This window comes from Seriola aureovittata, chromosome 24, assembly GCF_021018895.1.
Source record: "Seriola aureovittata isolate HTS-2021-v1 ecotype China chromosome 24, ASM2101889v1, whole genome shotgun sequence".
NCBI classification, from domain to species: domain Eukaryota; kingdom Metazoa; phylum Chordata; class Actinopteri; order Carangiformes; family Carangidae; genus Seriola; species Seriola aureovittata.
The window spans coordinates 3122590-3148920 of record NC_079387.1 but is presented as its reverse complement, the minus strand read 5'-3'; the positions used below and the strand labels follow the sequence as shown (position 1 = coordinate 3148920).

The following is a 26331-nucleotide window of genomic DNA, read 5'->3' as shown; positions in this document are numbered from 1 at the left end:
CCTGCAGCTTTTTCGCATTCCTTCACTGCTCCTGCTTTCAACTGGGGCCAGGAGAAAAGTCATGATTTAGCTGACCCAATAAAGCTGAAATGGCTTATGAAGACAGCAGGGGTTTTCTAGCATCAATGAAGGAATTAAACAATTAGTAAGCTGTGGGAGCAGTTAGAATTACAAGAAAAACTTAACAATTTAGCCATTTTCTTAAACATTTAGTCATCTTTTCATCTTCAACCTGGAGCACTGATTCAATGAGCTTCGAGGGCACTTGGCAAAAATGAAAAAGAAGGAATTACACTAATCTACTTGTCACTGAAGTCAGACATGAGTAGTCCTCTACAGCGCCGACAAATAACTGGCAAGGCTTCTGTCCCTGTTCACAAATTGTGACTAAAACATCACCACACAGAACAAGCAGGTGCCACGGAAAGTAAACAGACTAACAAACTGTGAAACCTCTGGTAATCAAGTTGGGGTCAGAGGTCATGGAAAGGTTTTTGTGTGTTTGCTGTTTCTTTGTTACAGCTTTACAGCTACAGCCTTTGTGTTCTTTTTGGTGGTTTGTGTCGTGATTGTATCAATGGGATTAACAGTGATTGAGATGAACAGTCTTTCTTACATAAGACCACACGTACGTTTTGTTGACATGGATGACCGTTTATGATGTCACTGGGAGAAACAAACATTTGAAGACTTGCAATTCTGTGGTTGTGTGTTTCTCTCTTGTGTGACTCTTTTGGTCTCTGAAAACAAAAAAACCCACAAAACACGCATGAACACATGACTTTTATACTGGGTTGTACACATCATACATCAGATGTTTTTTCCTCATATTAATACAAAAATAAAAGACACTTTCTGACTAAACTCATAATGAAAAAATTATAAAGAAATAAATTAAGTTATACTGGTTAATCTAATTCTAAACAATGCTGAATTCATTTAGCTTTTTCCTGCATCTGTACATGAGGATATAACATGTACAATTTCACATCACAGTGGCTACATGCTCAATGCACACAGGTGCAGCGGTTCCGTTCTACATTTTAAACTGATATATAAACTAAACAGAAACAAAGGATTCAGTTGAGACGTCCTGCACTTCTCAAGTTTTAAAGAGAAGAGCTGCTTCTGTTCATCTTTTCACAAAACACAGTGCAGAGACACATCACAAGACCCTAATTGGGTGGAAAGGGTGTGAAGTGACCCTCCGTGACAGACTCGAGCCCTGGCCTTTCAGAAGAAACTCCAACCTCGTGTTGAGCGCGTGATATCACAACTTGCTGCACCCCAGGATGGCGAGGAAAGACTCCGTCCCGCTTAACACGAGGGGGTGGACATTGTTAAGGCTCAGCTCGTTGGATTACTCCCCTAAAAATCCTCAGACACAACTTTTGTTCCCAACTTAATGCTCTCTCAGGTCCAAATCCCCAAATCTGCTCCACAGCAGCTTGATGCTACAATGAATGAAGAACAATACAAGATGCATTAAGGTGCATTTCAATAAGAACCATGGCAGCGGCTAAAGAAACAAGGCACACTCCATTTCAGCTGTAGAAAAGTTTGGTGGGATGGTATCTGGAGGAGAAATTATGCAACCAGTGCTTTTACAGGCTTGTGTACCACATGAATGAGTGCAATCACTTCCAAGTTCTTGGCTCAAAAGACGATGAAAGCGATGAGCGTAATGGAACCAGACTGAGTGCAGATTGTGTAAAGAGAAAATAAAGACGCACTCGCTCACGCTCACTAAACATTTCCCAGTACCAACACAGTTTCATGAACATGAACACACACACACACACACACACACACACACACATGCAGAGTCTCTATCTTTTGTCTTTCCTTATGCCCTCCCCCATTATGCTGCTTCGTCTTGCAGGCTTGTGTGCAGTTTCACTCCGAACATGGCCTCCCACTGTGCTCTGACCCAGGCCAGCAGACCCTGGAGGAGCTCAGTGCTCTCCGAGCGCACACACCACGTCTTCTCCTGTTTCACCGTCTGCAAGAGAAAACACAGCATGAGAAAAAAAAATTCAAATTAAAAGAGGGAAAAATCCAACTTGACGACACTGCAAGATGCAACAGGCCGCTTTCTGTTTGCATGTATGTGAACTGATATCGCAGTTGTAACAACCATTAAAAACAAGACAACATGCATTTCGGTCAACACCGTGCAGCCTAATATCCCAGCACACATGCTGTAGTTAACAATACAGTGATCTCACCCTGAATTATGTTCTAACATCAAACAGAACTTGATTGTGCTCGATTACAGTGAAATTCTTCCTCGTAGCGACAAGTAAACAAATGGAGCGGTCATGTTTGCAGATCTTGGTGAAAAGATGAACAATTAGAGGAGTCACTCAGCTCTGTGCACATATGGGACAAATCAATTCAAAAGCTGGCTTGATAACACATGTTTTTACAGTTTTGGTTTCATTCAGGAGCTCATAGCTGAGACAAAAGGCATGAAGGAGAAGAAATGATGAGATGATACAAACATCCGGGCTGTATTTAAATGAAAACAGCATGGCCGACTGAGCCAACAGAACACGACCCAGATACCAAATATCATATGGAAATACTCATTTCTGCTGCTCCTTTGTTAACTGTTGTAGAGAATTGCATTTTAAATAGTTTGACGACAAACGTTTGATTCTTTTCCAAGTGAACAAACTCTTATTGGTTTGGCTTTATCAGTCACTGTTCATGATGGAGCCACTGGTTACATTTCCCTTAAAATGTTATACAAGCTTTATGGCATTTCATTGCTGCTTCCTACCTAAGATAGCATTTGAGTTTTATGTTTTCTTAATAGATGAATCTATCTTCTTTTATTGGCTGCTGAGCTGATAGAAACAAGAGTGATATGGTATTTCTGCTGAAGTGGAAGCATGTTATGATGAGGGGTCGCTGGACATGAGTGTTTCGTCGTAAGCACAAGCAGGTAATTTAAGCTTTTTGTTGCCAACTTCTGGGGAAATACCACTAACCTCATCGTAAAGCTTAATATCTATTCTGCACTGGTCCGAAGGCCACAGGTGGATCGAGCTCACGCAGCTGATTGGCAGCGTTTCTAAAACAGCCACGCTCCCGCTGCACGCTTCTTTGTTTTCATTCTCTGTCAGGCTGTTGGAGCTTTTCGTCCACTGGTGATCCTCTTTGAGCAGGTAGAGGGTTTCCCGGGTTGCCAGGACTGTCAACGGTGTCCAGATGTCCTCTGAGAGAAAAATAAGAAAACGTGAGCAGTTCTATACTATTAAAATGGTCAAATGCTGTCACTTCCTATCTTTCTCTTACTGTATGAAGTTTTTAATACCTAATGCCATCAGCTGATCCACATCAGCAAACAAATATAGTAAATATAGCTCTAAAAGACAGGATTTGACAAGTCAAGCTTTTATCCTCTGATCTAGTTCATGGTAGCAGTGATGGTCATGGATCACTGCTCTACAAAGTAGCTCTCTACTACAGTCAAAGATGACTTTTAGTAATATATCTAATGTCAAAAAGCTCCAGCTTCAGAAGAAGCGAGCAGAGGGGAAAGGCAGATCTAGGCATGCTAAAATTACGGCACTTTAAATTCCATGGACGTGCACAGCTGTGTGTAGCCTGCAGCTACCTTGGCTTTAAAAGTGTCTTTTTAAACACACAGACAGAGAGGCATCCTGCAGCAGCGGTACACATGTACAGACCCAAATGCATGCCAATACCATCAAAACATGAGATTTGTGATTTTATGGCAACTGTTGTTGACTTGGATCGTGGACAGGCGGCTGACGTCAGCTGCTGCCCACAAATCACATCCTCTCCTCTATATTTTCCTCTTCCTGGAGTAATCTGCTTTAATCTCGAAGGAAATCAAATCTTTTTCATTCTTATTTCTTCCATTTAGTGTATTTTCCAAGCATTTCACAGAAGCTTCCTTACTTCTGGGTAATATTAATGTTTATGATCTAGCTTATTCTACCTTTTCTCCAGACTGCAAGTTCAATCAGCCAAACAGAGATAACTTTACCTGAACCCACACAGACCACACCAACACAAATAAAGGAGGGAAGGAAATCTAGACAGTGCTGACATATTAGATTATTAGTGCTAACAGCACCAATCTTTGTCTCTTAAGTCATTAGACATGACATGTTGCGTCTTGAAATTTAATCTGTCTTGAAAGAAGTCAATATGTTGAAAATGAGGCTGGGAGGAGATGGAAGAATGCAGGTGAAGGCAGATCTCTCTGCTGATACGTGGTGAGTGATGGAGCTCATGAGTGAGAGGAGATGTCACCTTGCAGGACAAAAGCCAGAATGTAGAAAAACTGCAGCTGGCCGTCCTCCACATCTGCCTGGATGTCTTCACACACCAGAGGCCTAACACAGCCGAAGAAATGACACAAAGTGTTGACATAACGTTGCATGTAAATACGTTAACACACAAAAAATCTCCCATCAATGTAAACTGATTGCTGTTTAGTTAAAAGCAGAGACACAGAGGGCTGTGGTGGTTTGTGGGTGGCAGGTGGAATCGCTTCAACATCGTGGGGCGAATTTCACAGCAACTGTGAAGCAAAGGGGATAATTGACATAATAATAGCTGACAGGAGTTGGATTGCACAAACACTGGACGAGTACTGAGACTGCGGTTAACTGCCTCACAACACATGAATGAGTTGCTCTGATTTGTTTTTGTCGTTTCTGATTGCTGAGCTGAGGATCTGAGGAAAAATCCCTATTATCTATTCTTCCTGATCAAGATGATCTTTCTTTTCCTCAGCTAAAGGAAAGTTGACATTTATTTGACTTCTACTAGTTGGATAACGCACATTTGCCAGGTCGGCCAGACTGCTACAAAGTCTGTTTGTGTGACTGAAATGTTTGATTATTCACAGCATGTTTTTTTTTACACTTGCCTGTGAGAAATTGTATCCCTTTTCTTCTCTGAAATTACACTTTCATTAAGAAAACCACATTCTTTTTCAATGACCACCTAGAGAAAGCCGTCGCCTTCTGTTTAAGAGAGAAAAAACATACAAATAAAGGTGTAAAATAAAAGCTACACAAGGTGATAACAAAATACGCCACATCATATGCACTCTTCAGGAGCACAACATGTGTTACAAATTAAGATGTGGTTTACCAGCTAATTTAGTGGGGCCATTTTACAAAACGAAGTCTAAAAAAAGCTGATTATAATCGACTAAAGATGTGTCAGAAATGTGAAGTGTTCTCTCCAGCAGCCAGAGCTCCCTTTAACTTACACCTCCCGACCGCATATAAATGCGCGCAACACTGTTTAGACCACATCTTTCAGCATCCACACAAATGTCTGCCATTTTCCCTCACTGCGTCCGGTGGCTGCTCCCCTCAAAAGAGTGAGCGTTGAGGCTGAGAGTGGAGCGTACCAGAGATGGTGCTGAGGGTTGAGTCTGGTGGTGGAGATGGACTGCAGCTTGCTGTCTGATTTGTGAGCCATCTCGCGCACAATTCCTGAAGAGATAACAACAGAGAAACACAGTAATCAGATGGTTTTACGATCACAATAGTCCTGAAACAACCGACTCATTCGGGGCCACAGTTAAGACTTTTGTAGACATTTTCCTCTGCTCACAAAGGCTTCTTCAGTAAACTGAAGAAATGAGATATGCCTGAACAATTCATCACCAAAATGTTTGGCAGTAATTTAGTTTTAAATAAACACTTGATGTTTCCTGCTTCTCAAATGTGAGAATCGGTTAATCTTCTCACTTTTACATGATTGTAAACTGCACATCTTGAAAATGAGCGATCTGAAGGTGTCAACGCGGGTTCCGGGAAGTTGTGACAAGTATTTTTCACTATTTGTAGCCATTTTATATACAAATAATTTCTTGGTTAATTGTAAAAATAATCAACAGATCTCCCAAAATGAAAATACTCATCGTCATTATGACTATTAGAATTGTGGTAAAGTCAGCTCTGAGCTGGAAGAGATGTGCGGAGCTGTGACCATGATGTCTGAAAGTGAATGGAAGCATCTCTCTGCTCACTTTCATGAGACGAAACACTGTCACAGTACAAGACTTGGGCCTTTACCAGGGAGGCAAACATGTGCAGCGACAGAGGCAATCAAGTGAACCATGTGACTAACCCCAGTCTGAAAGCCAACACCCACCACTAACTTGTAAAGGACACAGAGAAGGCACAGTAGCCTAAAAATGCCACACCCACACATTCATGGAAAGACGTCTTCACACAAAAGCCAAACTCCGTCTGAAACTTCTACTTCTCCTTCTTCCGCTAGGCTGTGATAAGAAAGCCAAAAGGTCTCCGGTTGCAAGTGTAAAATTTCAGCTCCATAGAATCAGTGGGTGAGAAAATGTTGGACAACACAATGTGCTGGGTCACGCTCACATTCACGAATTGTAGCGTGTCATTGAGTGTGACAACAATACGGGGCAGAGAGGATATCTGCAGTGTGGCTTCACAGTCAAGTCTGAATGGGCGGCACTTCAAAAGGATTTAAAGGTACACTGAAGAAAGAGGACCATACTGGGTTAACAGTGGAGGAAAATTAGATAAACCCTGCCTTATCAATACCATGCTTATGGGGGGGGGGGTCCATTAATATCAGTTTTCCATATGGGTCAAATAATGACATCCCTACATTCCCAGAAATACTTCTATAGTTGTGCAAAAGGCATGTCCATGAATGTTTCTGCAGGCTGAATTAAACTAATCTAAACTCTGTTTTATGTCTCAGCAGAGAGACACAAAACAGCTGCAGACATGACTTATCTCATCCACAAACCTTCGGGTCGGGGACCCACACTAGGGGTCACGAGATTAATCTAATCTAACTTCCAGCTTCTTTTTTTTCCCCTAGAGAAACGTAGTTCTTGAGATGAGACCTCTGAAAATGATTAAATGATGAGATCTGACAGTGGGGCTGCATATTGACCAATATTGTTTGATTTTGATGGCCATATGTTACCACAGTTTCACTACAGATACCAAAATGATGTCTCTTTTAGAATCCAGTGTTTAATTTTTCCAGCCATAAAAGAACTGTGCCTAGAAAAATACTGTGTCTTTGCAAAAATATGAATTTGAACAACAACTATCTGATCAAACATTTGTCTACAAAAACATTTTGGCTTTTGAATAAAAAGATCCAGCGTCCACAAATGCATCAGTGTTCAGTTTTATCTAAATACGACACAGCCACGCGAGGCCCTGATGAAAACACTGTTTAAATTATAGAAGTTCTGATTTAAACAGGAAGTATCTGATCAGAGAAAAAGTAAATGAGCCTGGAAACCTGACCAAGCAACTTTTGTCATTTGACAGTTTTCAAAACTCAGGGGTATGAAGACATTTCATGGACACAACCAGTCAAAAAGTATTGGGCTTCAATAACCAGTCTTGCATGAGGCGGAAAATGACTGCTGCACTGACTCAGTGGTTTAAATTTACTAAAACTGTACTTTTTGTTTCCGCCCTTTTGGACAGGAGAGAGGTGGTCTACACAAACTGTATGCACAGTAAGAAAGTAGCATCCACCAACAGCCAGATGCAAAGTTTTTACTTACAAACCACTCCTGCTTCGGAGCCATTTTCCTTTTATAAAATAAATCATATTTAGTTGTTAAATCTTTAACTGTCGAATTGTTAAATTGTTGTGGATCCTGGAATTCATCAAAACATGTTTCTGTTGGATGAAAAGCTTCACATTCTTGTCTTGTTCTGTGTAATGTCTCCGATGTTTTTAAATACTCTCCATAACAACAAAAAAACGTCAGATTTAATCAGATTCATTTCTGTTTTTAATCTTGTAATCTTTTTTTTTTTTTTTTTAATTAAGTAAAATGTTCAGTAAAAAGCCAGCGATGAGTTTCGGTTTGCCTCAAAATATTTTGGACAAAAGAAAAAAAAAAATGGCTGATGGCTCGATCGCTGTCACGAAAATCTGCACTGGGCTGGAGTCAAAGTCTCCCACACTGCTGGCAGAACATTTTCACATGTTTGAGGGGAACAGTGGGCGTTAGACTAACTGCAAGATTAAATGACCTGTTAACATGGACAGTTTTAGCGAGGTACCATCCAACATTTCAATCATGAGCAATAAGAGGCCGATGGGCCGAGCGTGTTGAGAACCAAGTTTGCCGTGGACGGACTTCGGTTGGTGCTCTGGTCTATGTCAATATTCCTACTTCCTACTTTACTTTGGCTGCCTCCACCACCAACACCAACTCTCCTGATGGTTTTCACATTAAATCAAACACCGTAACACTGTTGTGATATGATGGATAGCTAGGTAAAAATGACATTTTCAATTTCCAGTTTCCAAAAGGTGCATTTCACCATTAAAATTTCATTTCACCACATCTCCTACAACACAGTTTGAGTGCAACAACGAAGTGACAAATTCCTCTGAGAGAAAAAACAACTGGGCCAAAGGAACAGAAGATCAGCAAGACAGATTCCCGACTTTTGGCTGCAGATTCCAGAGGTCTCGTGTTATCGCTCATGTTTCAATAAAGCTGTGTCAGACTTGGTTAGAGCAAGAGGCTTCGGGCTCCAGAAAACTGTCCCACTTATAACCACATCCTCTCTCTGCCTCCCAGCCAGCAAGTCCTTCGTCATTCCAGTTGTGGTTTTCAACTTTGTCCATATGATGGGAGCCAGGTTGGACGATAGACGGGGTTTGTTATGGTTAAGCTTTTCCATAAAATATTACAACAGCTGTTTTGGGGTTAATTCAGTATTAGGAAAAAAGGAGTAGTTATCTTCATCTTCAAGGATCAAAGGAAATATAAGCATCATACACTTTATGTGAAGGTATTTGGCACTTAAACACAGATTTTCACGCATTTTTTTTAGGATGCACCTGAAAGGTTACAACAAACTATTATCATGTTTTCCACTTTGTCTGCTCTGTTTTGGACAAACTCTGTGGTCTTGCTGAAAGAAATCTGGAATCATTTCCAGCCGTGAAAAATTCAACACAGTAAATGAGCTGTTTATGAATCTGGACAGAAAGAAAGAGTTCTCAGAGGACACAGAGGCAAGCTACAGATTGAAGGAGACCGATGAAAAGAAAGAGAAGCGGAGTGTGTGTTGGAAAAAGTGAGAAACGCATCTAAAAATGTCGCTTGATGCTACAGGATAGGCTCATGAATACCTATATGTTTTTGAGCGACGCTTCTCCTTCATACATTTACTTTGGGAAAATGAAGAGGTTGCATTTTCATAAATGCTTTTAAATACATTTTTTTTTTCTTGGTTGCATAAGTGTATGCTGTCTGTACTCTTCTGTAATGTGTGGCAGCTGTGAGTCTTTATTGTTTTTAATGTTTTTATGCTGCACCCTAAAATAACTGTATGCGATACTGTTAAATTCATATACGCAACACTGCAAATGTTAACAGCAACTTCAATGAATAATCTCACCTGACTGTGTGTGAGTGAAAGCTGGGACAGAAACAGCATCTGAAGGCAGAGAGTAGTGGAAGAATGTGGACTGCTCTTCCTGTCTGTTGACTGAATCAGTATCTTGAACTGTGAAATTGGTGAAATGACACTGTAATATTGGGAAAATACTTTCATGTGTCACATTCTCTACTATAAATTTCCAAAAAAAGCCTGGACTAGAAACTGAGCATCAATACTTTTCCATGAATGCCAAGTTCCTGTTTTCTCTAAACGTTTCAGGGCTGGAAATTGCCAAATTAATTTTCCATATTTTTCCAGACATTCCAAACCCGAGCAGGAGCCCCCTTCTAATAAAAGGTTTTCCTCTCAGCCTCTGGTCCTCCCTTTCAGACAAGTTGGTGTGGGCAGGATGTGCTCAGTCTGCGTGAACCCAATACCGAGAGGGACGGGGCAGAAATCTGCGTCACATAGCACACATGTGGTGTAGTATTAGTCTGTGAGGAGGGAGTAGCTTGGGTTTTTCAGTCTGTGGCACAATGCCTGTGAGTGGAACACACTGTTCCAATACCTGCCTCAGGGACCCAACAATACTATACAACTTTTTTTTTTTTTTTTTTATCTACATTAGTAAACGGTTTATTTTGTGGCATCTTCCCTAAATGTGCCCTGAGGAAAGTGAAACCAGTGTAACCAGTAATTGCGGAGAGAATAAGGTCAGCGAGTTTCTCTCCCTGCCTATAGTCACAAAAGAAAACTTCCTTTTATGTGTTTTTCCATACACTTAACAGAAACCATTTTCCACTTTTCTTGCATTTGGCATTGTTTTCTTTTACCTGTCAACAGGCCAAAGAAGCGCTTGCAACGTAAACTGTCCCTCACGAGGAGGGTATAGGCCACGCCCCCGTCTCCAAACTCCATGTGGATGCTCTGAGAGCCCAGCCCCACCTCCAGGTAGCTGAGCTCCATGATTGGGTGGCTGTCTCTCTTCTGCAGCCAATCAGAGAGCTGGCCTCTGCTGGGAGGAAAAGACATGAGGCATTAGAAAGTGCAGAAAATGTATTGTCAAATTGAGATAAATTAAATGGTTTACTTGATCTCTGACACTTTGAGGTGTGACTGCCAGAACAACACTTTAAAATGTGTTTGTTAAAACCACTGTTTATTCATTGCAACCATGGTAATAGCTTATGTAATACCTCATTTTTCAAGGATTAAGATAAAAGGTCAAATCCAAAATAATAGTTTGGTTTCTTGCACAGTGCCAGGAACAAGAGAACTCAGTTTTTATGGTCTAGAAGAAAGACTGTAGTAACACCACAGCAACTTGTAACTCTGTAGTAATTCTGTAAGAGCCATCACAGCATGGGCTCCAGACCTGTGGGGAAATATAGTTTGTTTTGATGAGAGAAGAAAATCTCTTCATTTATGTGATGGAGGAGATGAAAAAAAATAAATAAATAAGAAAGGGGCTAAAAAAGCAGCAGCAGAAAAGACTCCACAGTCAACAGACACTTTGAGGTCAATGTGTTCTCAAGATGTGACCCAGAAACCTGGACAGGTTATGCAATATTATCCACATCTTAAACGGAGAGGGTGTGGGGCTGCACACCAACATCAAAAGTCATAATTGTTAACTGCAGTGTGGCGCCCTCTTTTGAATCACTGTCCATACCAGCAGGATTTGATTAAACCTTTGATAAAGTGGAACTTGTTTTGTCAATATCTCACTAACTCAAGCTTTATACCATATACAAGTTACTTTTACAAACCCCACTTAAACTTCTTAAGTTTTGGTTGGGGTCTACCTGCGCTTGGTGACACCTAGAAGTTGCAGCATACCTTAATTAAAATAATTATTGTTTAAACACAGACATATTTAATGCAAAAAATATGCAACACTTAAGACAATAGATATTATTGCAAGAATGCAAATAACCGCACATTGCAAGTAATTAGAAATGAATTGTTACAAGTAAGTAGTTAAGATAGCAGAGACTTTTTGCACCCTTAAAGTGGCTCCACTTACTGCATCTCTGATGTTGTTTCCAGGAAATAGATTCGCTGGTTTGACACCACCAACAGAGAGGGAACCTCCCCTGGCTCCCCATATTTGACAGCTGACATCTAAGTGCACAGAAAAAAAAAAGATATGACGTGATATACAGCCTCTTAATACTGCCTATTAGAGCATGATAATGTGCATTATGAAGCCGTAAAATCAAAACTTTTAACTACTAACAACCATATTCCCAGCGGACACCAGTTTGTCTGATATTCACAAACTCTGTAGAGGTTTCAAATCAGACCTGTAAACCAAGATCTTTCTTCATTTCCTCTTAAACAACAGCAGAAGTGAAAGCACATGGGAAACAGAGAGCAGCCTCTGTCACTGGATAAATAAACATAACTAAAATGAATGGAGCGGGACCTCCTGTTTCCAGCTGTGGTTTGCTCGGTCCTGTTCTGCTCTTTGCTCTTCGTCCAGGTGTCTGACAGAGAAAAAGCAATAACCTGCTGATTTGAAGAGCTCCCAGGATGCACTGAATATTAAAACAGGTCTCTGAGAATGTTGAGCGACAGCAGGGGGGAACAAAACTAGTCAAGGAAGCTACAGAAGAAAGAAAAGGGAGAGTGGAGTTGAATGGGCACCCTGGAGATTTACTGCTGACTGCGTTCATCTTGGCTGAATGAGATGAAACCACAGCTCAAGTGTTGTCGGTCTTAAAGTTGTCACCACCCATTAAGCTGTTATCTTTTGGCCATCGGGGAGATATGTTAGAGGACTTTTAAAAACCGCAATCACAAAAAAAACAATAACAGCAACATAAAAACACTGCACAGCTAAATTTGAGTGATCAGTCACAGGCTGCCATGATGAGCTAAATTCTGCTTAAACAGCAGAGTCTGGCATTAATACAGTTTCCTCCATTAATATTAGCTCCAGTAAACATTGTGAAAGCCTGAAAAAAAAATGTATTATGAGTGATGGGGTCCTACATGAACTCATTATTTTCTACCAAAGTAGGAACAGTTGTGGTAATTTCTGCATTTCTGTTTTTGCCCTCTCTTTTCTTGCTGTTTTAAAGTGGCAGGACTCAACTGGAAAAAGTGTGATGTCAGATATGTCCGTGCACCAATCAGAGTTTAGCAATGTTCGAAAAAAAAAAATGTGATGACAATTATGGGGTTGCTTTCTCATGTTTCCAGATTTTTGGGTCTTAACCTCTAAAAATAAGTTTTTTCCAAACTCTAAAGGAATAGTTTGACATTTTAGAAGATAGACTGATTTGCTTCTTTGCTGAGAGTCAGATGAGAGAATCTACACCACTCTCTTCTGTCAGCTCCGGTCAGCAGCTGGTTAGCCTTTGGCTTATGGTTATGGCTTGTGTGCCAGTGTTTACTACTTGTTTGAACTATTCCAGTAACATTGACTGGTCCTTTTGTAGACATGAATATTTTGTGTTATCGAAAGTTCTCCAGATTAGAAACAACAAGTTTTAATACATGCATCTTCCTCTTACACACCTTGAGGAAAGAGTGAACCTCCTCTTCCTCCTCAAAGACCTCCACATCCAGAAAAAGCTTCAGCCGATGGTCCACCGCTTCATAGTCCTCAGACAGCAGGTCCACATCATCTACAGACACATTGATCAACATTAAAACTGCTAGTCAAAAAAAACAGGACACAAATCTTCATGGCTTAAGGCTGAAATACTAAAAATGAATGAATCTTTGTTTGTCTCCCTTATTTATCCCCTCAAATGATACCTTGCATTGATACTGAAGCCATAGTTTCCTGGCAGCAATGTCAAGACTTACATATTTCATGGCTTCTATGAAACTTTACCCAGATTCTACTGCAGCAGACCTTAGCATTAGCCAACAGCCCTCACAAAGAAAGGCATTTAAGAGCAGTAAATCCACCAATGAACAGCAATGGAGGTCATTTGAACATTGATGAATGGTTACAGCTAATCAAAAATGACAAGGCCTGGACCTGCAGAGGCCAAAACAAACCCACTGTCTTTCATTTGAGGAGAGCACAAACAGATCAGATTAAAAAGGCCTTTGGACCCTCAGAAAAGGCTCTTTCTAAAGGTGAAAGGTGTATGTGTACACGCACGCACGCACGCACGCACGCACGCACGCACGCACGCACGCACACACACACACACACAAACACACACATAAACACAGGTTGACCTGTCTTTGGAGACAAAGCACTTCTTCAGAAAGAAGAAAATCAGAACCTCTGCTCCACAACAATAGCTGCACTGTGTCACCCAGAAAAGACACTATATTCAGTGTCAGTCAGTGCTTCAGGATGAGTATAAGTTGTCTCCAGTGTGAGACTGTGGTTTCAGGACAGATTATGTGGTATTGGCTCTACAACTACAGTATTACAAAAAAAGAAAAGATACAGAAAGCTATTATTACGACTCAGCCCTCCCTCTCTTCGGCTTTCATTCCTCTCCCATCACTTCCAGTAATGACTCCAATCTGTCTTGTTGCACAGTTACCATGTGGTTCATCTAAAAATGGCAGACAGATGTGGCGGAAATCAGATGCTGTTGCAGAGATACACAGGATTTTTGTGCCACACAACATCCACAAGATCCAAATACTTCCCATCTTTGCTCAGTTTCAATTAAGATTTAGATTTATCTTCAGGAAAGTCAGCGAGGCCGATGTAAACAGTTTAGACCACAGCTGATGTGTTTTACAGTGACCATATGAAATGCAGAATGTGAATCAAGTAATAAAATACCTTTTTTATTTTACTGCTGTTTGGGCGTTCCTCCAATAGACAGTCCTGCCAATATCACAATGATATCTTAACTGTTTCTGTCATCAGTTTGTTGCTTCCAGCTTAAAAAAAAAATCTGACTGTTGGTCAACCTTGAAGTTTTGGGTTTTTTTTCTGTTTTCTTACATTTTATTCACTTAGCCAGTGGTTTTCAACTGATGGGGTCCAACAGTGGAGCACGGGTCCATTTTGAGTGGGTCGTGAGAAAACAAAACATCAAAAACAACTTTATCACTTCCAGCACTGCAGCAGTTGTGATGCCAAGGTTTTCTTATCAGACCTATTTATGTGTTATGCTGTAAAAATAGTTGGAATAGCATTAATTATTTGTATTTGTATGTGGTTTTTAAATGTTGATTTTAAGCCCAATCTGCACTTTCATGCTCCAATGCCAATTTTATTGATTTTATTGACTGAATCAAAACTGAAGGGCAGCATAGAACCTACTATTGTCTCCTCATAATAAGAAGGTCCTGGTTTTAAATCCACTGACAGTCTGAATGGATAGATGCAAGTGTGTGTGTGAGGTTAGTTGCGTGGACATTGATCTAATGTCGAAGAGTTAAGAACAATCGCAGCTGCAGCTTTAAAAAAGTGCTGACCCACCGTTCGGGGTGGATCTTCCTGCAGGTTGGGCTTGGACTTCAGGTGGCGTCGCACCGGTAGTGGTGTAGTGGTAGCTCCCAGCCAGGTCCTCTTTACTTTGGCACTCTGTGTTGTAAGAGAGGCTGTAGGTATCACTAGGAGCGTCCCTGACGAAGAAGGAGCTTCCCTGGGCAGCGACGAAGGTGGGCTCCTCTGTAGTGGTGGCGGTCTCCAGGATGGGACTACTGCTGATACTGGCATCTGTGTAGTCGTCCTGTTGTGATACAAAGAAAAAATGGCAATAATGAGATTGTGTCTAAACAATTTTAGAAATAAATTACAGCAGAAGGGAAAACATTGAGAAAAGCATGTGACCTTAGTGACACTGCGAGTGCTCTGGGTTATATCGAGGTGATCATCCTCACTGTCAGGCCTGGATGGACGATGGATGGGCGTACTGCTGTAGGGAGTTGATTGGACAGCCAGCTGGACCACATGATCACTTCCACACTCTGGACAAATATTACTGTTTCCTGAAAAAGATAATAGATACATGTAAAGGAACTGATTTCCAAAGAGCTGCATCAGTGACAAAGAATAAGAGATGTTCCCCTCCATGGCCTTAATCAGTTATTCCAATACAATAAGTTATCGTGTTTTCTACCCCTAGCCTAAGGTTTTGTCATCCATTTTTAAAAATGAACTTGTTATGTCATGAATCATAAGTTGACATTTTCTATAAATGCAGATACCTTATGTTTTATTGGAAAAACAGAGAAAATCTAATGTTGTTCTTATCACTCTATGTAAAACTTACCTGAGGGTTATATTTTAAAACTATATTTTCCACTGAATATCACATCTGTTCAAGAGCATGCGGACAGCTGATTGATTCTGACAACCAAATGATGCAAGAAAATGTACATAAAACATGCCCGCTTTCATTCATAACAAGTTTCACATGCGCAAGACACTTTTTTCTGTCTGGAGGACATGTATTTCTGTAACCCACAGGCAAACAATGTTTAAGTTCAGACACGTGCGAATGAAAAGGGTATTTGTTGCCTGAAATTTCAGCAGATCACTGAACTAAGCACACTAACAAAAGAGCACAGATCCAAGAAATCCCCAAAACATCTGTTGAACAAAGCCTGCGTGCTGTCTGTGCGTGCCGGAGCAGGTCTTAATGTCAGGTTTGGTCGAATTGTTGGGAGGTGGCTGCTGAAGCGAAGGGTATTATCTGTCTCCTGCTGATTATAGAGGTGGGAACCCAGCGGAATGGGCCACTTGGCAATAAAAGAGAAGAGATAAGTCCTGGGATGCTTCACTCAAGTCTATCTGAGACCAAAATTTTGTTTTGGGAAAAAAACGCAGACTTTTGCAGCCTGCCAATGGGAGCCTGGTAGTTGAGGAGTGCTTTGACGTCAGTTGATAAACATCTTTTGCATGAACTTGCCATGTGACCTTGTCCTGTACCCTTTCTCTTATCTTCAATTTTCAACCACGCAACCAGCTGACATTGATAGGAAAAAGAATGAAAAGTGATTATTTGGCGAAAAAGGCTGACTGCATCCAGTGTTTTGTTTTTTGGGATGGTCTAGAGTGTGTGAGGCTGGGCGTGACTCATCTGAGACTGTGCGTGACTCAGTTTGAGGGATGATTCAGAGTCAAGGCTGTGGTGTGTGTATGTGTGTGGGATTTTTTGACATTTAAGGATGACAGATTCGGATGTAAACCTAAGCCAAACATCACAGTGCTTGGACAAGTTATTTCACTCACCAGCTGTGCTAAGGGTTCTTTTTTTTCTTTTCTTTTTTTTTTTATAAATCATTGTTGTTATTATGAGATGTTATTGCATTTCTAAGATGCCCCTTAACATCAGGACAGTTGATTTATGATCGCCTGCTTCACTTTAATCGCCCTTCCATCGTTCTCACCTTTGGTGTCATCATCACATTCGGGCTCTGTCAGCTGCTCCCCGTCCTGTTCTTCCACACCCTCCGGTAGCATTGCTGCCCCTCTCCGCCTCGCTCTCCCTCCTGCCTCTTCTCCACTGCCCCCTCCTTGAAGCGCAAACTCGTACCTGCAGCGAAGGCACTGCAGGTGAACACAGCTCGGATGGAGCTCCGAGTCACGCCGCTGGTTTTCCTCCACCACGTGAGACAGCACGTCGGTCAGAGCCTAGTCAGCAAATAGTAACATTTTTACTTTAAACAATGTGTTTATAATGTGAGCAACAACCACTTTCTAAGTTTTTCAGGGGACAATAGTTTAGCTGTCAAGAGCTCATCATATATGAAGGCTCCTCCTTTTCTCTGCTGATTTTTTAATAGTCAAAAATGCACAGAAAGTTTTTTGCATGTTCAAACCTTTGCAGCGGAAAACTAGAAACTGTTGGAGCTACATCAAGTTTTTCAAAGGGCCAAAAATCTGTAGATGGAGGATAATTAGATGCAGGACATGTGTGAGTGTTTCTATAAACACGAGGACAATCTGTCTTGTTCAGGGTGTTTGCCTCAACTATTATACTTGTCACCTCAGTTATGTGTCTGTGTTTATAAAACATGATTCATAACTCCCTGACTACTCATCACAAATCTAACATACTGGAATTGGCCTGTATCTTATCTGGCACAGAATTGATGTTGCATAATATGAGGAGACCAAAATCATGAGGAAGTTTCATGAGTAAACATGGTACAGTGTGTACTGCTGGATGTAGACGTCATATTTGAACACAAAGGTAACAAGGTTGGGGTGTGGGCAGCCTGTGGGCATGACCAGACTTGTACAAGTCTCTCTTTAGCAGGTGTGTGAACTTTGTGATCTTGTGTCATCTACCAGGATGAAAGCTTCTGATAGTAAGCAAATATTCCCGTGCCCACGGGAGTGGGTGTGTGTGTTATTAACCTGTAGAGCCTGCTGTGGGTCATCATCCAGCAGGACATAGCGTCTCCTCCTCTTCTCCCTGCTGATGTAGTCGAACTGAAGTTCCACAGCTGGAAGCATTTCCTCTGTATCCTGAGACAAAGAGAGAGAGGACAGAGAAACCTCATTTACTAACTTCTCAAGTCTATGATATTTTCTTTAAAATGGTTCAGATAATCATCATCATATTATTTTGAATGTTTTCCTGAGATGAGTAAATTGTACTATAATTGACTTAGCCCCACAACTCATTATTCTTTCTCTTTATATGTCTCATCTTTCCATTTCTTTCTCCATCCCTTCTTACCCCACGGTTCCATGCGGCAGCTGTGGTCTCCACCCGAGCCAGGCTGTCCAGCTCCAGACGGCATCTCTCCTGGCCACGCTGCATGTCCACCTCCAGCACCAGGCCCTGTTTTATGCACAGAAACATCTCTCTCCTCCCCCCTTTCCCCCGCTGGCCATTGTCGTCTTCCTCCTCTTTGTCAGATAAGACGCCAACAAGTAGGGGGTGACACAGGTCCACTAACATGAACAAAAGAGCGAAGAAAAGAGATCAGAAGAGGACAAAAACCTTAAAAAACCCTTTTGTACCAATTAATTTCCTCAGAAGAGTTGTGATTGTGTTCATTTTTACTGTAGAAGTAAGTTTATTGGCCTTAATTTGAGAAACAAATTTAAAATACCCTACCTCCTAGGTCCTCCACCTCTTCTTCCTCCTTTGTGTCTCCGCTTTCTGCTATAACCGACCTTTGGGACTCTAGACTTGGCCCAGGAGAGCTCATAACTCCATGGCTCACCACCTGACCATCCACCATGCTGTCTTCCAAGGTGGACTCTGTCTGTCGAGTGCTCAGACCGGGCCACTGTAGAGTGGACTCTGTTTCCAGGTCTCCATCCACATCAGAAGTGTCCACCCTGGGCTCAGACGAGAGAAGCGGAGGTGGGAGGACCTCCGGGACCTGCAGGGATGGTGGTGATGGTTGCTTCTCGATGCTGGTGGATGGACATGGGGTGGTGGTGCTGAAGCCGTTGGGGAGAGTTTGATGGCGAGGGGCTGGCTGGTTGATGCTGACAGTGGCAGAGGGGGAAGCTCCATCCAGATGGTGCTGGTACCTCAGCCAGTCCTCCCCCAGCTGTTCTCTGAAGCTGGACATGCGTTCGATCTCCTGCTGGTGGGGAAGGACAATGCCTGGTGGAGGAATGAGGTATAAACAGCTATGTTTAAGTTACAGCTGACAACACTTAAGTCTTGAATGTCAACATTATAAGCAGCTTGTAGCAGACACAGATTCACATTAAAAACCCACTCTGTGTGGAAGAAAGCTGTCTGTTCTCGTAATCTGTATCACTGGGCTCGGATATGCTGGCCCTCCGCACTTTGACTTTACTCTGAAACACAAAAGGGTTTGAAAGAAGAAAATTATTTCACAGCGCTGAGTCCGTCAGTATTCACCTGTCTAGTCTACTATAACACTTAGGAGCAGCTCTCTTACCCTGGATTTCTTCTTGCGAATGTGTGAGATCCCCACTTCTCCAACGGACATGCTGTCACTCAGCTCTCCTGCCCCACTGGACACTTCTTGGTTACTCCGTTCTGGTGGCATGGCAACTGGAGGCGAAGTCTGGACCTGGACGATCTGCTGGCCTGGTTTAGGCAGAACCTGCAAAAGAGAGTCGTCTAACTTTGAGAGTGGTGCAACTCAGAAACAAACCAAACTAAAATGACATGTATATTTATAATGATTTAATATCATTTATTATTATTTGCTAAGGTGGGTTGATCATATATTAACTGAGAAACTTACTGATAATTCATATGAGGAAAGGGGGCAACCATCAAGTTTGAGCTGGAAAGAAACAAAAAAGGAACATTGGTTATGCAACAACATAAATTTTTTTTTTTTTTTTTTTTTTTTTTTAAAACATAGCATGTCATTGTTCTCAATCAATTGTCACTACCAGAACCGCCTGTTGATGATTTACAACCCAATATGACTGAAGACCACAAGCCAGTGGGAGGTATAGCCAGCTGTTTTGTATGTGTGGAGAGGCTGTGCTTTCAGATAAATCAAGACATAATAACTGCTGATGCAGAGCATATGAACCAGCTGCTGTAACTGTAACAGTATTTTTTTAAATCGCAGCCTACTTTGGAAATTTAACAGCTTCCATTTCAATTTTATGTGTTTTACAGCAGGACATTTTGTGATCTGCTTCAGTCTTTAGCTGCCGTTTTGTACAGTAACTGTTATTATTCCATTGCTGCTACTGCCAAGACAAATGTCCATGCTGAACATTTTTATTATTATTATCATTATTTAATGCTTCAACATTCAAGTTCAAAAAATGGCATGTCAGGCTACGGTTATTACTCACTCTGAGATTGGCCGCCTTTGGGGAGAGATGTCGAACGGTGCAGGTGCGGTGAGTCTTCTGGAAGAACAGCGGGTTGCCCTCCAGATTAAGCTACAAGAAGATATTACGTTTTACTGAGCACTCGTCTCACATATGGTATGTGAAGCAAATACGTGTATCCACTAAATCCCATACGGGAGCCTTAGAGGATAAAAGAGTGTGCATGTGTGCCCTTACTGTTTTGAGGCAGTGCAGTAAGGAGAGAGGAGCCAGCTGGGAATGCTCCAACAGGAGGTTGTAGGCCAGGTCTAAGTGCTGGAGTGAAGACGACTGCTCCACACCTGTTTAATCAAAGGGTGCCACAATGTAGGATAAAAGACATGATATCAAGAACATATAAACAACATATGCGCACACATGTATGTAAAGTGAATAAAAAGAAACATCTGATTTGATTTTAATGCTTTTCTCCCTTCAGACATAATAAACAGGCAGGTATAAGGTTACTTATAGCTCCACTGTGTGATGATAAACAGCATCCAAGACAAACAGAAGGACTTTCAAACCACTGGGAGGTAGGAGTCATTGTCAGAGAAAGTCTGCTAACTCATAACAGATCAAGTCGTAAGTTTGTGTATCTGCACCGTGATCCGCTTCCTGTTTTTCCAGTGGTTTTTAAGTTTCACTGGCTCACTCCTCTGTGAAGACTGTGAACGGATTGGCCAGCTGTCAGCTCTGGCTGAGGACTGTTTGTCTTTGTCTAAAGAAAAAGATGAGAAAATCTGACTGTCTATATCAGTCTAGCATACCGTTTATAGTCTCCAGTTCATTGTTCCTGAGAATGAGTGTGAGGAGTTTGGCTCGGGCACTCAGGCCCAGCATTGGCGCCCTCTGCAGGCAGTTGTAGCCCAGGTTCAAGTGTTCCAGTTCACTCAAGGGCTGAGAGAAAGCAATGGGGAAATAAAATATAAAATAAAGACAAAAAAGCAGCAAGTGAAAATATATTTTAAGTTCAATTACTTTTACACAAACTTTGTCACCTATCCTACCTTTAGAAATTCAGCACACTCCTGAATCTTGTTATGGCTTAGATCCAGAGATTTCAGGACGTTCAGTAAACTCTATGAAAGACAGAGTGGAGATGGCTGATGTCAGATGAAGATAACACAGGCTAGTAAGTGAGTAATGATGCATCTCTGTGTATGTTTGTCTCACTAGTGACTGGTCAAGGCAGACAATGGAGTTGTAGCTGAAGTTAAGGGTGTGCAGTTCCAGCCAAGGCAGTGCAGAGCTCAAGTCGCCTCCGCACAGAGAAAGCAGCTCCTACAAAATGATCAAGACACACACATATTATTTAGTCTTTGGTTTTTGTTGCAAGACGTTTCATATATATATATATATATATATATATATATACTCAATGACACTTGCTGACAACAATACCTCCAGGGAGCTGAGGCTCTTTGAGCAGGTGAAAACCTCCAACTGGGAGTAAACTCCTCTGAGTCCTTCTAGACAGTGCGGGGGTATTCGCTTTAGCTGGTAAAAAAGAGAGAAAAAGAAATTTGATGTGGGTTGATATGAGTATGATTGCATGTCCGGTCAGACAAAATGGAGACAGGTTTAGTGGTGGAAACTGAGGAGGAAGCAGGGTTGGAATAAAAGAGACGTGGGTGGAAGGAAGTGTGTAGTGTGTGTAGTAGTCAGGGTTCATACCTCCAAACTCTTCAGTGACTTGAACGGGAAGATTTTCACCACAGACTGAAGTCTAACCTCTGGGGGGTTGATGAGCTACATTTAAAAATGAACACACACAACATGCTACAATTATTAACTCCAGCAGGGGTGTAAGTAATAGATATAGCATTTGAGCAACAGTCACCAGAATTACACCCTTCACATGCCTCCTGGAGAACATCTGACCCTATTTTGGGGATCCTGGCCTCATAAAGATAACTCCTAAATAATGCAAAAAGTTCAGCAGGTATGCAGAGTTCTCAAATGGAGAAGTATCAAGCTGGAAAGTTTTAGTGAAGCATTTTTCCCATGACAGTTTATGAGACTTTTTTCCCCCAGTCAGACCAGCTGACCTATTTTAAGGCTTCCAAAGCCCACCTTGAGGGATATGGTCTTCTGAAGGACGTCGAACAGGAACTGAAGATGCAGCAGGGAAGCAGTGTCAGCAGGGTGGGAGGGCAGCGCCAGGAAGCCATGCTGCTGGCTCCTGGACAGCAAGTACTGTTCAAACAGCCTGGTGAGGTGCTGCAAGCTGTCTGCTGATAAGGTCAGTGTGCTGCTGCCATCCAGCACCAAGTCACCTGGAGAGTACAAAAGACAACTCAGTTAAGTCTAACGAATCACGCAGCCAATTTTAAGTACAACTAAGCTCAGACTGTTCTACCAATAGCTGCTGTCACTTACTGTTGAACTGAATGAGAGGTACAGCAACAACCATTTTACATGGGATGACTCCATATTTGATCAGATATCTCTGTGCAACATCATTTTTCTAATAATTAATTTGTACTTGTTATTTAACTACACTTTGGACATAGTGAGTGTAACATTACCATCATTTCTGAGGAGTGTGGCCAAGCTGTGTACAAGGGAGGACTGGGCAGTGTGAGATACGGCCATCCTGTAACGTTTCAAAGAGAAAGGCGTAATGTTAGCGCGACTCCATATCAACAGTGGCAATAAAGCATATTTTCACTTTTAAGCAGTCGTTGTATAAAAAGGTCCCTATCTTTAAATACTTTAAGTTATTGTTATTTAACATTGAAAACTATGCACTTCACGTGCTGCAGCTAACGTTGCCTCAGCTAATGTAGCGTTAAACTAGCCAACAGTATTTCCTGGTAGCTAAGCTAAAACGACATACCTCTGCAGTGACAGCCAAAAAATAGATAGCTAACATCAAGCTCTTACGTCGACACGTAAAGTGCTAAATCATGTTAGTTTGCTATTTGAAGAAAAACAACGTTTTAGTTGCAACTTCTCGGCATAATAGCACAGTGCACAGTGATGTTGACATTTTTTGCATCACATGACGAGGTGCCTAAAGCCTCTACGGTGGCTTCAAGAGACCAAAAAGGATGTTCCTCGAAATAAGGCGCAACATCTCCCTTTCCCACACTGTAATCTGTCCAATAAAGGAATAGATTAGTGTCTTCCCTCTATTATAGCCCATAATTGGCGCGTGTGAGACAAAGGAAGAGAAACTACCCTACCTAAACACAGTACAGATTTATTTTCAAGTGTACAAATGCTATGTCATGTTAGAAAACACAATATTTCCATGAAATTAGCACCAGTTTAACCTCTAAATCACATCACACTAAACGAGTACATTTCTGTGCTCCTTTTTCATTGTAGGTTGAGGGTACTGTAGGTGGCCACTGGGTGGAGCACTTTAGCAAGGAGTCTAGACTTCACAACACATACTTGATAACATGAGTAAATGAAAATGTCAAATTAGCCTCTCACTACAACCAGCAGACACTTAATCCATCCAACTATTACTATCTTACAAATGCAAACAGCTGTGCCAAGCATTAGTAGTTTACATATATGATTTTCAGCCAAAAGCAAACATAAGATCCAAGTTTCATCCATAAAACCAGATACAGAACTACAAATCTTTCATGTATGGACCCTTTAAAGGTCAATACTGGACCTTTTGTGCTTCCCAGTTTTTAAGACCCAAGCGGCACGGAGTTCATGGTGGCTGAGGTTTTAATAAATGCCAGCTGTCAAATTTACCAACCTGAGACTCGTACCACATCTGCCTGCTGGCAGACGCTGGTCAAACCATATCCGAGTCATGGCACCAATAAAAAACAGAGCTTGGTAGCTCCTTGGGCAAGGAGTATGAGTGTTATTCATGCCTACTTTGCATGGCTGTAGAAAGCGTACTGATTTCTGACTAAAGTAAATCAAATCAAGTCTGATTTGAAGACCCAAATTAAGGGTAGCTATTATGAAAACACAACTATCATGCAAAATTGCCGACCAGCCAGCTTGTAAGAAAGCTTTTGACTTTTATGTTAACTTGATGTTGTAACAAACATGTTAGCTACAGAATAAGATTTTAAGGGGATGCAACTCAAGACATGTCTATTAAACATTACTACAAAGACGGTGATGATTTCAACATTGTTACAAGAAGAACAGTGAGTTTACAGTGTTAGTGTATGGTGTAATGGTGACATCAGAATATAACTAGGGTGAGAGCTTCAACTTCTGGGCTTTAAAACTGTAAACCCACACATTTATTCAACGCATTAGGAGAGCTTTCACTAGGTCTTTATTTTGTTTCGTTTGGGAGTACATAACACTGTTGCTCCATAACAGATACTTCACAAAGATTTGCATGAGCAAATAAAGCAAGAACTTTCCTAATTTGCACATGCATCACTGGTTGCTAGGCAGCAAACAAACACAGTCACACTTGGACACACACACACACACACACACACACACTCACACACACACTCACATACACAGAGAGAGAGAGAGAGAGACACACACACACACACACATATAAAAAACACACATGCATAAGCATTTTTCCATTTGGGACTTGTGATGCAAACATTTCCATGTAAGGATTTATGTAGTGTAATTTGGTAAACATTTCCATTCAGAGAGATGTTGCACATTGCACCAGCTAAAGCTCATGCACAGTTGTATGAAAACTAGTTTTACTTAGGACTTCCTTCTCAAGCAGTAATACGTTCAAATAAAAAGACCACGGAATACTCAAATTGCTCAAAAACATGTTATGTTGCGAATTTCTAACATTTTAGTTATGGAATAAACACGTAATCCAGCTGTTTAGTTGCTGTAAGTGTGACTTGCATACCTTCATTTTATACAGGCCCAGTAATCAGGTGATAAATGACTTTTCCAACCCTCCTACCCATTAGCTCTACTTATCCAATCAGTAGTCCAAGCAAAGAGAGCCTTAATCAAGTATAATCAAAACCAAACACTAAACAGTGCACACATTCATTATCAAAGTCTGAAAAATGAACATGAGGATGTCTTTCGGGACCCGTATCAGTTGATAAGTATAGCACCGAGCCAACAGTACAGTAATATTATACTTTGCTTTCTTTAGGAATATGCATTTTGGACTCTGAGACAGCTGTGATGTCTTAAGTCTTATAACACAAAGTAAAAGAGGGTTTAAGGACACTCCAGTCTTTCTGAGTTTTAAACAGGCTGCTGCCATTGTTGCAGCAGTCTTCCAGCCGGCCTGCTGTGAGGCTTAGCAGCTCAAAATTAGTTGGATGAAGTGTAGCGTTACAAACATTAATTGCCTAGTTAGTGGTTTATATCACCGCTGCATCGATTAGGACTAACATATTTGGCTCATTCCGAGAAGTTATTTTGGACTGAGCCTTTCTCGGAAAGTGAAATCTAGAAAGGTGTTTCCACTTAGATATTTAGGTGTTTTTCAGTCTGTAGTCATACACTTATTGTTGGCAGTGGTTTACCTCTTGGTCAAGCCTGTCAGTATTATCAGCACCAGCCTGTGTGAATTACATCACACATATATTACACATTTATATGCTAAATGAGGCATCCAAAACTGATAATGATTAGAGAAGTCATCATATATAACAATATGTTTTCATGTGTATTGGCCACGTTTCAGACTGTGAAATATTTGTACATGAACAGTTCTTTATTATTATTATTATTATTTATGTGTGTAATCAAATCTAATATTATTACATATAATTACAGCTATGTAATACTGTGTTATTGATTACCAATTAAATCTTGTATCACAAGTTATTGATGCTTCATAAGAGGAGTAGTAAATGTTTTTAAATACATTAATAAACACTTTAAAATGTCCTTATTTTGGTGTCTTATTTATATGTTTTGTATTTATATGTGTTTATATACTGCATATAGCCTAAATGCTAAATAGGGGATAAAATAAAGTGTTATGATATGGTTGAAAGGACGTGCAGAGTTTTGGGGACTTACTGTACTGTAATTAGGGAGATGACCACTTGCATACAAAACTCTCTCTGTATACTCACTGAGGCACATGCACTGTATGTGTCCTCAGCCCATCAGTGATCCCATACCTTCCTCTATCAATGTAGAGTTTATCCAGAGTTTGTGTTTGCTTAACAATTCCATGGGGAGGAATTTAAGTAACTGACCTTGGTGGGGATTACTTTGCACACATGGGCAGATACTGCGGCCTGTTAGGCCTAT

The 26331-nt window shown here is 41.1% G+C and overlaps 1 protein-coding gene across 2 annotated transcripts; it reads right to left on the bottom strand.

Moving 5' to 3' along the window:
• Positions 1-768: 768 nt before the first annotated feature.
• stk11ip (serine/threonine kinase 11 interacting protein) lies at positions 769-23132 on the bottom strand. Of its 2 annotated transcripts, none has more exons than XM_056370616.1 (26): positions 22973-23132; positions 22662-22729; positions 22207-22409; positions 21808-21882; positions 21535-21630; positions 21307-21414; positions 21141-21212; positions 20901-21030; positions 20329-20432; positions 20113-20202; positions 19542-19583; positions 19230-19397; positions 19044-19125; positions 18425-18925; positions 18041-18258; positions 17716-17826; positions 16743-16986; positions 15181-15338; positions 14827-15079; positions 12939-13048; positions 11440-11537; positions 10247-10428; positions 5405-5489; positions 4291-4373; positions 2997-3223; positions 769-2002 (listed from the first exon to the last, which is right to left on the bottom strand). In XM_056370616.1, exons 2-26 carry the CDS (start codon positions 22726-22728, stop codon positions 1862-1864), a joined length of 3648 nt encoding a protein of 1215 aa, XP_056226591.1. In that variant the 5' UTR covers position 22729; positions 22973-23132; the 3' UTR covers positions 769-1861. The 2 variants fall into 2 exon arrangements, with proteins under 2 accessions (XP_056226591.1, XP_056226592.1); XM_056370617.1 differs by having other exon boundaries at positions 10247-10425.
• Positions 23133-26331: the final 3199 nt, after the last annotated feature.